Genomic DNA, 14445 nt, shown 5'->3' with positions numbered 1-14445 from the left:
TCCTGCCCATGGCCATCCAGCACTGGGAGGAGGGGGACTGGCCCCTCTGAAGATAGCCTGGTGCAGGTTGCTCAGTTTTCATCAGTGGGGCCTGGAAGTCTTGGCTTTTGGCCAGGGACTACAACACACGTCCAGGCTCTGATCAGAAAAAGGCAGGTCAAGTGGCTCTCTGGCTGTATGTGTTTTAACATGAGTCCTGTGCTTTTACATGCATGGACCACACGTGCACACGCAAACCCAGTGCCATTAAGACTCTCCCAAAGAAGAGTAGCCAAAAGGAGCCTCTGTGGTAAATATAAACGTTTTATTTCATTCACGGCAAGGAAGCCAGCTACAGCTGAAGAGTGCAAAAGAGAAGTCTCAAAGGCAACACCGGTTGTCGGGGTGCACCTGTGCTTGACACATCCTTTACGCTAGCCCTGTTGCCACGCCGCCGCCTCCACCTCACATGCACACATGCAGGCAGCCCCAGGCTTATCCCGGCAGAGGCTGCCAGCCAGCCACTTCTGTTGAAAGGAAAGAAGGCCCAAGTGCAGCAGCGTGTGGCAGAAGCCTATGCACAGAAGGCCAAGAGCTGGAGGGGAGGGAGCACTTCCCTCCCCCGCTGCTCGGCTCAAGCCTCTTCTGGTCACAGAGGGGACGAGGGGGGTACACAGCAGCGCAGGACAGCGTGCGGATGAAGACCCCTCGGTGATGACGGGAGTCAAGGGAAGCTGCAGGCAGGGGCGCCCTCGGTGTCCTGCCCGGCGCCCCTCACTGGCAGGCTCAGGCCTTGCGCTTGAGGCCAGCTGGTAACCCCTCCTACTGACGGCCCTTGCCCCTCCCACCCCAGGACCAAGGCTCTGCTTGGGATGGAAGGAGCGGGGGGGGGGGGTGCGTTAGATAGTCCAGCTAGGAAGACACACACCCCCGCAGAAGATTCCCTGGCTGATGCCCACCCGGCTTCTTTCCTCACCCCGTGCAGCTCTTGCCCCTGCTGACCCGCTCTGGGACTCCCAAAGGCGGCAGTGAGAGCGGGGTCCTCACGCCTGGCTCTGCGCTGCAGCGTTGCCCTCCATCCCCCCCTCCGCTCCTTCTTGAGTTATTGCCAAAGGTCCTGACCTCTTCCTCCCCAGCCCGCATGGCCAGCCGATCAGGAAGAAAGCGCGGGGAGGAGGGCTTTGCTTGTTCTTTGGATTTGCTGTGATACCCAGTGAAGAGAATTCATTAACCTGAGGAATCTGGTTAATTCGTCCTGTCCCAGCCTGCTCTGCCTGCTGCCGGCTCAGGCTGGGTTGTTCTGCTGTTATTGCTGTTTACATCTCTTGGGAGGGGGGAGGCAGAGGGAGGAAAGAAACCATACAGGAGAGCGGAACTCGCAGCAGGCAGCATCTGCAAAGAGGGGATGAGGAGAGCAAGTTGCCAAATCCCTCCCCCGCTTGCCAAGCCTCAAGGGGGGCATCCATGGGTGGTGTTGCCGCCGCTGCTGCCTTCAAGGGTCCGGCCTTGGCATTGCCAGTCACTCCCCCACCCACCCACCCACCCACCCAGAGCACGTGACTGGAGTCATGAATTCAGCCTCCTTACACACCCCTGCAGCAAGCTAATTGAGGCTTATTATGCCCAATGTGCAGTAGGGGAGACTGAGGCACAGGGGAAGGACTATTGCAAAGGCACCCCAAAAGGTAGAGATAGATAAGGGAAGGTGGGGGTGGGCCATTTCTCCTATCCCCCAAAATAAATAGCAGCTGCTTAGCCATGATTCTGCCAAAATACACAGAAAACAAACCTCCTGAAAATGAGGTTACAAGAAGCAGGGTGGAAGTTCAGAAGACTCAAAGGACTTGGCCCCCTCCCCCTCTCCCAGGCACAAAGAACAATGGTCTTTTGTGGATTGCAGGAGCTCAAACAGGGTTTGCAAAAGCTCAGCTTTCTTTTTTTAAAAAATAAAATGCTAGTCCTCGTGGTAAAAAAAGAAAAAATGAAAAGTCTGGTGGAACAGCTATGCTGCATGGCACCAAATTTCTCCCCCCTCCCCAATTTCAGCCTTTTAAAAAGTGAACATGATAAAATTTCAAAATTCCAAACATGCCCAACTGGACCAAACATCAAATAGGGCAAGTGCATCTTTGAGGCCATCCTTCCCTGCAGAATGCCCATTGGGCTGGGTAACTAGAGGGAGGGAGTGACAAAGGGCAGCTGCATTTGGAAGCCTCCCTTAGCCCTTGACCCACTGCAGTCAGGAGCAAAGAGAGGCCAGGCAGCCCCATGGGGAGGGGGGGCTGCTGCCCTGCAGGCCTGGGGAGGCAGACTCCTTGTCCAGGCAAGCCATGTGCTCAGGCACAAGGTAACCCCCAGGTGGATGGCAACCTTGCAAGGTTCCCACCAGAGCTGCTCCTGACCACAGGCGGACAGAGAGGCAGCCCCTCCTGCTCACTGCACCTTCCCTCATGGAGGCTTCTCCATCAGGAAGCCCAGGAAAGAGGCATGCAGGGTTGGGGAGAGGAGGGGAGGGGAGGGCCAGGGAATGGGCTTGTCTCTGGTTAAGGAGAAGGAGCTCCAAGGTGCAAGAGCTAAACACAAAATCTGGCAAACTTGCACACTAGTCTGTGTCTATCTCTTGGGAAGGAGCAGGAGGGGGGGGCAAGCTCCAAGCCTTCAGCCTCAGCGCCAAGGGAGGTTGCCCACCTCCAGCTGCTCCACAGCTGCCCTTGCCTATGGCAAACAGCCATCCCTTGCCATGGCTGCATGGCAGCTGAGAACAGAGGCTGAAGCAAAGGACCACCATGTGTGTGCGGTGGGGGATACTCCTGGAGACTGAGGCGGGGGGGGAGCACTACTGCTGCATCCCACCCCAAGAGCCCCACACACAAACACCAGGGTGATTTCAAGGGAGCCAGGCTGTTTTTCTCCCCCCTCCCTCCCCCCTCCCCCCATCATCAGACTGCCTTAAAAGCAACAACCACCCAGTGAAGCACTTGTGGTGTGAGGGTGGCAGAAGAGCTCAGGGTGAAAAATCCAGCACAAATGCAGGCAAAATGGCAGGTTGACTTTCTAGTCCGCTTAAAGCGCCTTCCTTCTGCGCATGCACCACCCCACCAGCCCCACAGCGTCACCCCCCCATTCTCTAGAAAGGAGCTCCAGCTCCTGAGGCAGGTTGGCAGAAAAGACCCCACCCCGCAGCATCTCCCCTGAAGGATCCAGCCCACCTGCACTCTGTGGTTGCTCTCTGCCCAGGACGAGAGCCAAATCCCTGGCACATTGCCCGCCTCTGAGGTCCCACCCCACCCCACTCTGGCACTACAGATGCCCAAGCTGACATCTGCCAGATCCCTCCTGGCAGCATGCATCCTCATGGTGGCTCAAGACCTGCTTGAGCTGCCCCTTCCCCCTGCCACCCCCAGCAGCGGGCATGTCTGGGCCTGCAGTCTTGTCTGAGAAGCAGCGCTGGTTGCAGCTGACTGTGTAATATAGGCACGCCTCAAGCATCAATCCTTTGGAAAGGGTTGGCTCCTCCTCCCCTCCTGGGCCTGGACTTGAGAGCCTTGCAGGTCACCGACTCCACAGCGGCCTCAGGCCTTTGGCGTGGGTTTGTGTTCTGCTTTGGAGCCGACCAATCCATTCTCTGTGTTGTCATTTCCTGAGGAACTCACAAGACGCTCAGGGCTGCAAGCAAAGACAGAGACTGGCTACAGCCGTCCCCAGCACCCCCACCACCACACCTGCTTAGGCCTGCTGTTTGCCAAGGTTGGCCAAGAGGCAGAGGCGGCTACTCATTCAGCAGGAAGGCTAGCCAGCCAGGGGCAGGGGCCAGACCACCCTCAGGAGGATGGGGCTCAGCAGGGTGTATGCAATGGCAGCTCAGGGCAGGGGAAGGGGCTCCTAGGAAGGCAAAGCATCCCCTCTTCCTGCTGATCCTTCACAGAAAGAATCCAAACAAGCCGCCTGCCCCAGGGCCACATGTGAGCACCAGACCGGGCTGCACTGCTGGGTGAGCCCCCTCAGGTGCTGTGGGCAAAAGGCAGTCTGGCCAGGAAGAGGCAGCCCACCCCCCACCCCGAGGGGAAAGGGCAGGGAGGCAAGCCAGACTCACTTCTTCTGTGTCTTCTTGAAAATGACGAGGATGAGCTTCTTGACCAGCAAGATGATGACGAGGAGCCCAATGACACCCCCCACGACTGACACGATGATCAGCGTCACTGTGTTGTCGACCTTCTCCACTGGGGGGAGGAGAGGAGAACAGAGAAGACAGGGAAGGGTGAGGCAAGAGGAGCCCAGGGTGGCAGTGGGGTGCCCAGAGACACAGCCCCTGCCAGGCACCCCTTTCTGTCCCCTCCTCCCCAATAGGGCAGCACTGAGCTCAAGAGAAGCTGGTGGCCCAGATGCAGATGCCACCCCTGACCTGTGTGAGGAGGACCCAGCTCCACTCGCCACCCCCAATTCCAGAGCAGAGCAAACAGCCCCCACCCATGGCGATGAGCAGCTGCCACCCAGGCGAGGAGAGAGGAGCAACCGGTCCAACAGGGCCCCCAACAGCCGCCAGGATCCTTTGCCCCAATGGCAAGCGGCACTCACACTCCATGACCACTTTGAGGGTGATGATGGCACTGTGGTTGGCATTCTTCTCTTTGGGGTTCTTGACAAAGCAAGTGTACTTCCCGGAGTCACTGAAGTCTGCGTACAGGAGCAGGAGGGAGACGTTGAACTCCCGGTTGTCCTTGCTGAGGGGCAGATCTGGTGGCAACCCATACTTGATGGGAAACTGGTAGGCTGGGTATGGCTCTGGCTTGGAGTCTTTGTTCTTGACTACCCCTTTGAATATCTGCAAAAGGGGGAGGGAACAATGAGGGAGAAGGGTGGTTCAGAAGAGCCTTCCCTTGATGGGTCAGGCTGCCATGGGGAGCACTTCCCAAGCCAGCCAGCCAGGGGGAAAAGGTGCCTGATGCATCAGCTCAAAGCACCAGCTGAAAAAAAGCCAGTTCCTCAGCCAAGTCCAAACTGGCAGGGAGGGTCTGCATCAGAGCTCTGGCTGGAATGTCACTGTGGACCCAGCCAGAGGGAGGGGAGAGAGTGAGGTGGGAGATCCTTTCTGCTTTGAATGCAGTTGCCTCTTCGCCTCACTCCACCCCCTTACACACACAGGGACATATGTCCATGAGCCCCATCTCCAGAGCAAATAGGGTGGGAGGGGTGACTTAGGCAGGAAAGGCTCCGTCTCCTCTCAGGGACCAAGATGTGTGCTTTGTGTCCAGAATTGTCAATCTAAGATGCATGAACTGGGATTGGCGACTTCAGCTGGGAGGGTGTAAGCTCCTGTCACATGATGGCTCTGGTGGGTCCCCAGAGCAGTTTAACCACACGGTTTGTGGAAATGCTTTGGAAACTTCAGAACTAGGAGGCTCCTGTGGGGACCGTGGAGCCACCAGATGGGAATCAGCCTTCCTCCTCCCCTCTGGCCACAGCAGAGACCTGGGGGGGGCAGTGGCAGCAAGGTTCAGTGGGAGCTGCTATATGGGGAAGGAATTCAGCTGGTGATCCGAGAGGGCCAGTATTCATTACTTATTAAGATGTGTGTCCCTGCCTCTATGTCCCAGGACTGGGACTTTCAAGACAGCTCATAGCCACAATAAAAAGCCATAAAACATTATAAAAATGAAACAGAACCACCTCAAGGTAGCAGTTAATTCCACCCCTTGGTGTCTCTCTGCTTTGCCGTCCAGCCCCTGCAAACCCCCCCCCCCCCGCCTCCAAGGGTTGTAGGCCACACACTTCCGTGTTGTTGTTGATCCATGAGAAGTTGGCTTTCTCAATGCCGATGCAGGAGGTGAATGTGCAGGGCAAAAGCACATCCGAGCCATTCTTGGCATAGATCACAGCCACCTTGCCCACCGAGACCTCCAAGGTGAGTGTCACAGAGCACAGCTGGAGACCTGTGGAGGAGAGAGTGGGAGCTGGTTCACCGCAGTGTAATTTGGATGGAGGAAACTCAGGGCACTTTTCAATCAAATGCAGGTTGTGGAATTATGGTTACTTGGAAGACTTTTTGCCATAGGGAAAGTGATGAAAAAATGCCCTGGATTGTGTGGGACAACACCACTTGCTTTAACACAACATCCTCTAACTCCCTGCAAACAAATCAGAGTGAATGCTCCTTACATAGCCTTCAGCAGCAGCCTCCAGACAAGCAGGCAGGTAAGCAGGCAGGCAGGCAGGCAGGCAGGCAGTTGTAGCCTTGCCTCTGTCCTATTCCCCTGGCAGCAGGTGGAAGCCATGATGCAGCCACTGAAGCTCAGCTGAGGCCAGGGAGTTGTGGCAGGATCGGAAGGCCACAGAGGGACTCTTCTCCAGGGATCGAGCAAGGAGGCGGCAACTGCTCAGGAAAAGGGTGGAGGCAGCTTTGCTCCTTGGCTTGCCTTTGCCCACCCATTGCTGTGCTGATGGGGGTGCCTGAGAGAAGCAGGGTGGAGCAACTGACCAGACCCCCCCCCGGCTTGCTGAGTGCTGTCAGCGGGCAAGGAGAGGCAGTGCCTGGTGAGCAAAGCTGCTGGAGGTAGGAGCATGGCCACTGGACAGGCAGAGCCTGCTGTCTACAAGCCAACAGGAAAGCAAGCAACAGGGCAGGGCCTGCCAGGCTGAGCAGGAGGGGCTCTCTGCCCTAAAAGGGGCCACAGAACACAGGCAGCAGGGGGGAATCCTGCGAAGCGAACAGGAGGCCAGGTGCCTCTAGGGCTGGACCCCAACCTGTAATGAAGAGACCATAAAGGAGCAGTTGCCGGAGGTAGTTGCCATATTGCTTCATTTGGCTGGGTGCGGGATGGGTCCAGGGAGCTTCCCGGTTCCCCTCCCCCAGAACCCATCACAGTTGTCTATTCTCCTTGCAAACAAATCAGAACAAATACTCAGTAAAAGGATCACCTGGAAGCACCTTCTCCTCCCCTGCACACGCACCTGCTGAGAAGAAAGCATAGCAACTGCCTCTGCTTATACCATCACCACCACCACCATGAAGCAGGATGAACATGGGTGGGCAGAAGGAGCTGCTGAACCTCAGTCAGGGGCTGTTTGCCCGCCTAGCTTGGTATTAGGGTTGCCAGGCTCAGGGCCTGAGACTTATCCTGTATCTTTAGGAGAAGAGAAAGTCAGCCAAGTGCAGGTGTTCTTGCAACACTGTAATGAGAAAAACCACAAGGTGGAATTCTCCCTTCTCCCTGCACAACTTTTAAAGATACAGAAGACCTTTTAGTTGCCAGGCCCAGCCTCCCAGGCCATATTTTCTTTGGCCAAGAGCACATCCAGAACTGAGTACATGCCGATAAACTAGACAGATGCAAGTCTAAGACTCTATCAGAGCACCAGAGGGCCTGTCACAAATACAGACATCCCGTGGCATGGTCTGAAGGGACAGGAGGCCACTACCTTGTTGAAGCTAAGCAGGTCTGGGGCTGCTCAGTGCCTTGGATGGGTGATTTCCCAGAAAGACATGAACACCACTTTGGGTTCCACAGTGGAAAAAAGGCAGAATATAAATCTTAAAAATAAATAAAGCAGCCTGCTGACCACTGATCAGCCAGGTAATCAAAAGACCAGATGTCCATTAGAAATTTATTTACGGGAATGTAATTAAACTGACCAGAACAGTGTACCCTTGATCAAAGGGTATAAATAAAAGATGTCAGATCTGGGGCTGATGGGCAGACCCTCAAACCAGATCAAAAACCCATCTCTTTTTGCCATCTACCCTCTCGGCCCTGCTTGACTGCACCTCGCAACTCATGTACCCACATTCTTCTGGAACAGGATGCCACTAAAATATTTATGATTAAAGAACACAGATCATCTGTTTAGGAACTCTCAGGGAAAGGCTCACCAGTCTATAAGCTGTGTTCAAAGTGAAATTGTTCTAAACTGCAAAGTATATAATTCTTTAGGCTAGCTTTTGTTGTTGTTGTTGTTGCTGATTAAATTTATATCCCACCCTTCCTTCCAGTAGGAGCCCAGGGCAGCAAACAAAAACACTAAAAACACTCTAAGACATCTTTAAAAACAGACTTTAAAATATATTAAAACAGAACATCTTTAAAAACATATTAAAAACATATTTTAAAAAACTTTAAAAACATCTTAAAAAGCAGTTCCAACACAGACGCAGACTAGGATAAGATATCTACTTAAAAGGCTTGTTGAAAGAAGGTCTTCAGTAGGCACCGAAAAGACAACAGAGGTGGCGCCCGTCTAATACTGAAGGGGAGGGAATTCCAGAGTGTCGGTGACAATATGCTGAAGGTCCCTTCCTATGTTGTGTGGAAAGAACCTCCAGATAAGATAAGATAAGATAAGATAAGATAAGATAAGATAAGATAAGATAAGATGGCCCTCACCAGCGCAGTGATCAACCGGGTATATAAGGGGTAAGATGGTCTTTCAGGTATCCTGGTCCCAAGCTGTGTAGGGCATCAGAGTTATTAGGATAAATAAAGGCTGGCTGCTTAAGCATTCAAGCTGCCTCATAAGTGCTATTTTCTTCTTTCTTCCGCTGCTTAAATGTTCCAAACACTATTCCTTTTAAAAGGGGAGTAATTCTTCTCTAGGCCCCAATCTAGAACTTGCAACAAAGGTGCCCCATCACAAGGTTACATAAAGCTTGGCCAAACGGCAGTTGTCAGTCGGCCCAGCTGGGCAGAATCTGGAGCAATCCCTTGAAAAGGCAGAGGCACTTTCCCTGGTTGGGAGACTTGGCACTCGTGACAGGGAGCCAGTCACCCCAAGGGCTCTCCTGCAAAGCCGGCAGGGCCCTCAAGGGAGCCCTGGGAAGTCTGGGTGTATTCTCATTGTTCCCTGAGTCAGAGGACCAGAGGGAACTGCCTTATCCCCAGTCAGATGTAGCTCAGCATCGTCTATGGACTGACAGCAGTTCTTCCGGTTTCCAGCAGGGGTCTCTCCCAGCCCTATTTGCTGACACCGGGGACTGAATCTGGGACCTTCTGCATGCGAAGCAGATGCTCAACCCCAGAGTTATGGCCTTTCCCGCAGCAGGGGGCCTCTGCAGGGGGCTTTGGGGAGCCGACTAGCCCATCCTTCGCTGCCCCTTTTGCTTCAGGAGCCCCCTCCAAGCTCTGTAAAATGAGCTGTCACGTGTGTGTGTGGGGGTGAAATGGTGGTCGCTTAAGACTAGACAGGACTAGAGACTTTCCAAGACTGAGCATCCTTTACCTGCCTTGCAGATACGCAGAAATGTGGACCACCTCTGCAAGAGATGTGAAAACAATAGGATGAAGGTGCATGAAATCCTGAGCACACACACCCCTCAAGCTCCCTCAGAGCTTTTGCATACCTGCATGCTACTACTTACTCACCCTCAGTGTTTGCTAGTCAGGGTCTTGCCTATTCTGGGATGTTAATGTTCCCACAAAAGATCTCAGGACAGCTCAGCTTCTTCAGAAAACAGCTTTCTTTCTGCAGCTGACAGGTGACCTTCAGACTGCCAGCTTTAGAGTTGCTGCATTACACACATGCCTCTCTCTCTCTCTCTCTCTCACACACACACACACACACACACACACACACACGCACACACACAGACACTCACTCTCACTCACTCACTCACTCACTCACTCACACACACACACACACACACACACACACATATGGGAAGAGGCAGAGTTCCCTCTCGCTGGTCTCCTACAGCTTTGGTTCTGGACATGCAATGAAGATCGGCCCAGCTAATGAACAGATCCCAGAGTCCTCAGATCTTCAGCACCCACTGCTGGCAAGAAGTGGGAATGATGTGCTAAGATGTGCACCATTGCACCCTCCAGCATGGTGGCTGAGGGAAGGGCAGTGGAGTGCTCTCCTTCCAGCTTGCCTCAACACAGAGTCTGGAAGGACTCCCTTTGCCCAACAACAGGCCAAAAGCCAGCCTGGCAAGACCTTGGATTTGGGTAAGTCCTGTGGCCAGAGTCAAATGATTGCCCTGCAGACCCTCTGGCAGTTCAAATGCTTGCTCTATAGATGCTGACAAAGCAGCCAACCTCTGAAGCACCCACTTCCCCAGCCACACATCAGCCAGCCACCTCCAAGCCCAGTTGCTCAGTGCAAGAAGCCCAAAGGCAGGGTGCCACCTACTGCATCATCACCCACGCTGCAGGACTTCCCTTGGCAGCTGTGCAGCATACCTCACTGCTTTTGCCCACTTGCTATGGCTTTGGGGGAAGTGCCAGGAGCGCAGAGCAGCTGCAGCTCAAGCCAAGACCCAGAGAGGGGCAGAAAGGAGCTTGTCTGTTTGCAGGAGGAAGGCATGCAGGTGGCTTACTGCTTTGGGAAGCCTCAGAAGGGTCCCAGCCCACGCCCTGGAGCTAGGAACTAGCTCCAGCATAATAAACCCCACCGCCACCACTGCCGCTGGTTTCCTGGCCTGCTGCATAGCTTTGGGCTTCAGCCCAGCCATGACCTGCACTCTGTAACAGCTCTTTTGTGCCTCTCCAACCAACAGCAGCAGGAGCAGCCCACTGGCTTCAGTAGACCAACAGGAGCCAGTGATGAGAGGTGGTATATAAATATTTTTAAGCAATAAAGGGGTAAAATAAAGATACAGACAGCTGCTTGAGTGAAGGATTTGCAGCCCTCTCAGCAGCATGAGGAAGGGCCTTAGCATAATGGCAGAGCACCAGTTCCCCGAGCCAGTCTCCAGCACCTCCAGGTCGGGATGGGAATTTCCCTTGCCTGAAACCCTGAGAGCCGCTGCCAGTCAGTGGGCAGAGAGAGAATATGAGCTAGATAGCCCAAGGATGCGACTCTGTATAAAGGCAGCCTCCTACCTAAGAGAGGCTCTTCAGGCAGGGCTAGGGACCTGCACCAACCCCTGTGTGGCACAAGTTGCCTTTCTGAAGCCACTGGCCACCAGAGGCCTCTCATCTCCGGGAAAGGGCTGCTGAGCAACCAGCTCCACTAGGAGCAGCAACCAGGCCAAGCCTTCCCCTGCAAGCAAAAGGGACGGAGACCTCCCGGGGCTTCACCATCTCCTCACTGTAGCTCCTGCCACAAAGGTACATAAAGAACATCCCAGCCTCCCCATGCAAGCCAGACCAGGACCACAAGTCATCCCAAAAGGGCCAAATAGTAGAGGCATAATCATTGGGCATGTATGTGCTCCCTAGACAGGCCATTCATCTGAACAAGGAAAAATCAGCACAAAGTCTGCTCTCTGGATCCCCAAGAAGCCCAGTTCTGAGGTTTCTGAAGCAAGCTGAAATCAGATCACTCCACAGTGGCCATTCCTGGCCCTCCCTCCCTTTGTTTTCTCACAAAGTGTCAATGTTTAAATTCCTCCAGACAGGAAGGGACCCGAGTTTACTCTGCAAAACACCACAGACAATGGTGATGCAATTAATCCTAAGAGAGGCCATGGGGTGAAGGAACTTGCTCAAGGGAGGCTGAAGCCTGGAACACCTCCCCACTAGCCTACCATGAAGCTCTGGGGTGGCTGAGTCAGTCAACATCTGCTCTGCTTACAGGGTAGATGAACATTAAATTTGACTTTATTTTACAAATTTTTATACCACTTCCCATAGGAAAATACCAAAGTAGTGTACAACATAAAAACACAACAAACCATTTAAAAGTATAAAATTCAGTTTTAAAGAATCAAATTGTACTGATCCATGGTAAACATAGCTGGGTCACATTTCAGAAACGGCCTGTGTGAACAAATAGGTATTGAGCAAGCATCGAAAGAGTAGTGCAGCTGACCCTTGCCTGACAATAACAGGAAGAGAATTCCACAAGGCAGGCACTGCAGCACTGAACTCCCAACTCATGCTGTTCATGCCATGGGCACTGCTTGAGAGTGTCTCTCTTCCTAAGGATCACAGTGACCAGGCTGGGGCATAACAGGTAAGGGGGTCCCGGAGGCACCCTGGTCCCAAGCTTCAGGGCTTTGTAAGCTAATAACAAAATATTAAAGTTGGCCTGGTAACATATTGGCAGCCAGTGCAGTTCCTTCAGCAAAGGCGTCACATGTTGTCAGACTGCTTCAGTTAACAGTCTAGCTGTAGCTTCCCGATCATCCCTAGGATAGCTCCACAAAGAGTGCATTGCTGCAGTCTAGTCTCAAGGCTGCAAGCACCTTGCACACATCATCAGACTGCATCAACTGAAACTGTTTCCACAAAATGGGGCTCAATAGGACGCTAGACATCTCACTTGGATCTCCTATAACCATGGTGTCAAGGTCTTTGTGGAAGTGAGCAACTTTATCCTCAAAGTGCTTAACAAAATAACAACAAAGAATCTCTGAGGATCCAGATGTCCATCTGCCAAAGCAGATGTTAACAATCGCCAAACCACCCTAAAGAGCTTCACCAGGTGGCTACTCAAAGATGCAAAGTAAGTCTTCTTTGCTTCCTGCACTGTCATGTGGTAAGCAGGTGCACACTCACCCATTTTTGGTTAGCTTGTTTTATTGTCCACAGGGAGCCAAAAGGACTCTGCAACACCACAGAAGGCACTTGGGAGAGGTCATATCAACACCCCATCACATCTCACCATCCCACTGTGTTCTGAAAGGATCATTAGCTCTATCCACTGGAAAATTCCCCAGAATATTCAGGAATCCCTCAAATTCCATTAGTCTCCGGGGGTAGACCATTCTAACAGATTCCCACCCCAGCAGGCGGAGATAGCTGTTGTAAGTCCAAGCTTCACCTGGAAGTGGGCTGACCATGACAACATGATTGCTCCTACTCCCATACTTTCAGACAACCCATTTCCTCACAAAGGCCAAAACATAGATATGTCCTGCATTATGTGTTGGACCAGGGACAACCCAAGTCAGCCCCATGGTTGCACAGAGGCCACAAAATCCCAGGTAGCCTTGTAGTGAATGTTGAAGTCACAACACGACTAACTGAGGTTCTTTAATTTCAGTGGGTCTGCTCTGAGTAGTACTTACTTCAGTACAACCCTATATTATTATATATATATATATATATATATATATATATATATATTAATACAGTTATAAATAAAAATATATAATATATGAAAAAGAAAGAAAAAGGTTATTGGGTAGACTTCCAGGCAGACTGGAGCCCCAGTTTGGGGGTTTGGGGGGCAGGAGCCTGTCTCACGGCAGGGCAGAGCAGACGCTAATCCTGGGGAGCCTTGCGAGGGAGCCCCGCAGCAGCTGTGGGAGGGGAGTACGATATCCTGCTGGGCCCCCAAGCTACTGGGACGCCCGGCTGGGACTGAGCTCGGGGAAAGCGTGCGGGGGAAGGACACACAGAGCAGCTCCGCCATCAAAGTTGCTCGCGGGCATCCACGTTGCTCCAGCGGCCCCGACGCCGGTCTGGCCCCCATGCCGGGCGGGACTCGCTTTGCGGTCTGGCAGCCCGCCCGCCGGCCCGCTCAGAGCAGCAGAAGCCGGCCGCTCTCTTTCCCCCAGCCCTGCAAGGCCGCCTGCGGCAGGACCTCCACGGGGTGCTCCCTCCCTGCCTCGCCAGCGGCCCGAGGGCGGCCCCGCCACTTACCTACCAGGAGGGCCCCCAGCCAGCCTCTGGCCCTGACGGCGCTCCCGGCCATCTCCTCCCCAGCTGCAGCGCCGCAGTGGCCGCCTTCGCCGGCCCGAGCTGCCGAGGCGAGCAGGCGGCGTCCCGAGTTTGGCCCTTGCTCCGCTGCCGCTCCCTGCCCTTGCCAGCCGCTGCAGCTCTCCGGCTCCAAAAGTTGCCGCGCGGGACCCGCCCCCTCGAGCAGCCGCGCCTGGGCGGAGGCAGCAGGCGTCCCCCGCCGTTGCCGGACCGCCTCCGCAGCAAGCCCGGACCGACCGCGGTGGGAGCAGAGCGCCTCCTTGCCCGTCCGCCTTCGCCGCGTGACCGGTCCCACAGCCAGCGCCGAGAGGGGAGTCCGGCCGAAGGCAGGCAGGCCCATTCGCGTGGGTCAGTCCGCTTCCGGACCACGGCCCTGGGGCATCGGTTTGGGTCAGCACCCTCTCCCGCCCCCTGGGCTCCCTGGGCTCCAAATGCGCCTCGATGCGGCTGCTGGGAGGGCATGGAGGGATGGGCGTCGATCTCCTGTGACAGGGCAGATCCCTTCCCCCAAGTAAGGTTCACGACTAGCTGGTGGATCCTGCCCCTTGGGCATGGATGAGGCCAAGGTCCAGTCCTTCTCTCTGACTGCGGCTGGCTGGGGCCTCTGCCTGGCCTGGGTGAGAACCAGAAGTACAGGTCCTTCATGGGCCCAAATGAGTTGACACTCCTGTACCCTTCAGGATTGCACCAAATGCCTACTTAGAGTAGGCCCATTAAAGTTAATGCACAAGAGTAACTCAGGTTCATTAATTCCAGTGGGTCTACTCTGAATAAAACTTAGCTGGACACAATCCCTTGGCACAAGAACAAACAGGAAGAATTCACTGGTATAAGCTGGGCCGGCCCTTGCACCAGGCAGAAGGAAGCAGCTGCCTCAGCCCAGGAG

At 54.1% G+C, this 14445-nt stretch overlaps 1 protein-coding gene across 1 annotated transcript; it reads right to left on the bottom strand.

Moving 5' to 3' along the window:
- Window positions 1-287: 287 nt before the first annotated feature.
- SCN4B (sodium voltage-gated channel beta subunit 4) lies at window positions 288-13980 on the bottom strand. Its single transcript, XM_061593051.1, has 5 exons — window positions 13503-13980; window positions 5749-5909; window positions 4555-4801; window positions 4073-4199; window positions 288-3645 (listed from the first exon to the last, which is right to left on the bottom strand). The coding sequence occupies exons 1-5, from the start codon at window positions 13897-13899 to the stop codon at window positions 3552-3554; spliced, it is 1026 nt and encodes a 341-aa protein (XP_061449035.1). The 5' UTR covers window positions 13900-13980; the 3' UTR covers window positions 288-3551.
- Between the last annotated feature and the right edge of the window lie 465 nt (window positions 13981-14445).

This window comes from Rhineura floridana, chromosome 12, assembly GCF_030035675.1.
Source record: "Rhineura floridana isolate rRhiFlo1 chromosome 12, rRhiFlo1.hap2, whole genome shotgun sequence".
Classification (NCBI taxonomy): Eukaryota; Metazoa; Chordata; class Lepidosauria; order Squamata; family Rhineuridae; genus Rhineura; species Rhineura floridana.
The sequence above is the reverse complement of the archived record's forward strand: the minus strand, read 5'-3'. Positions and strand labels throughout refer to the sequence as shown.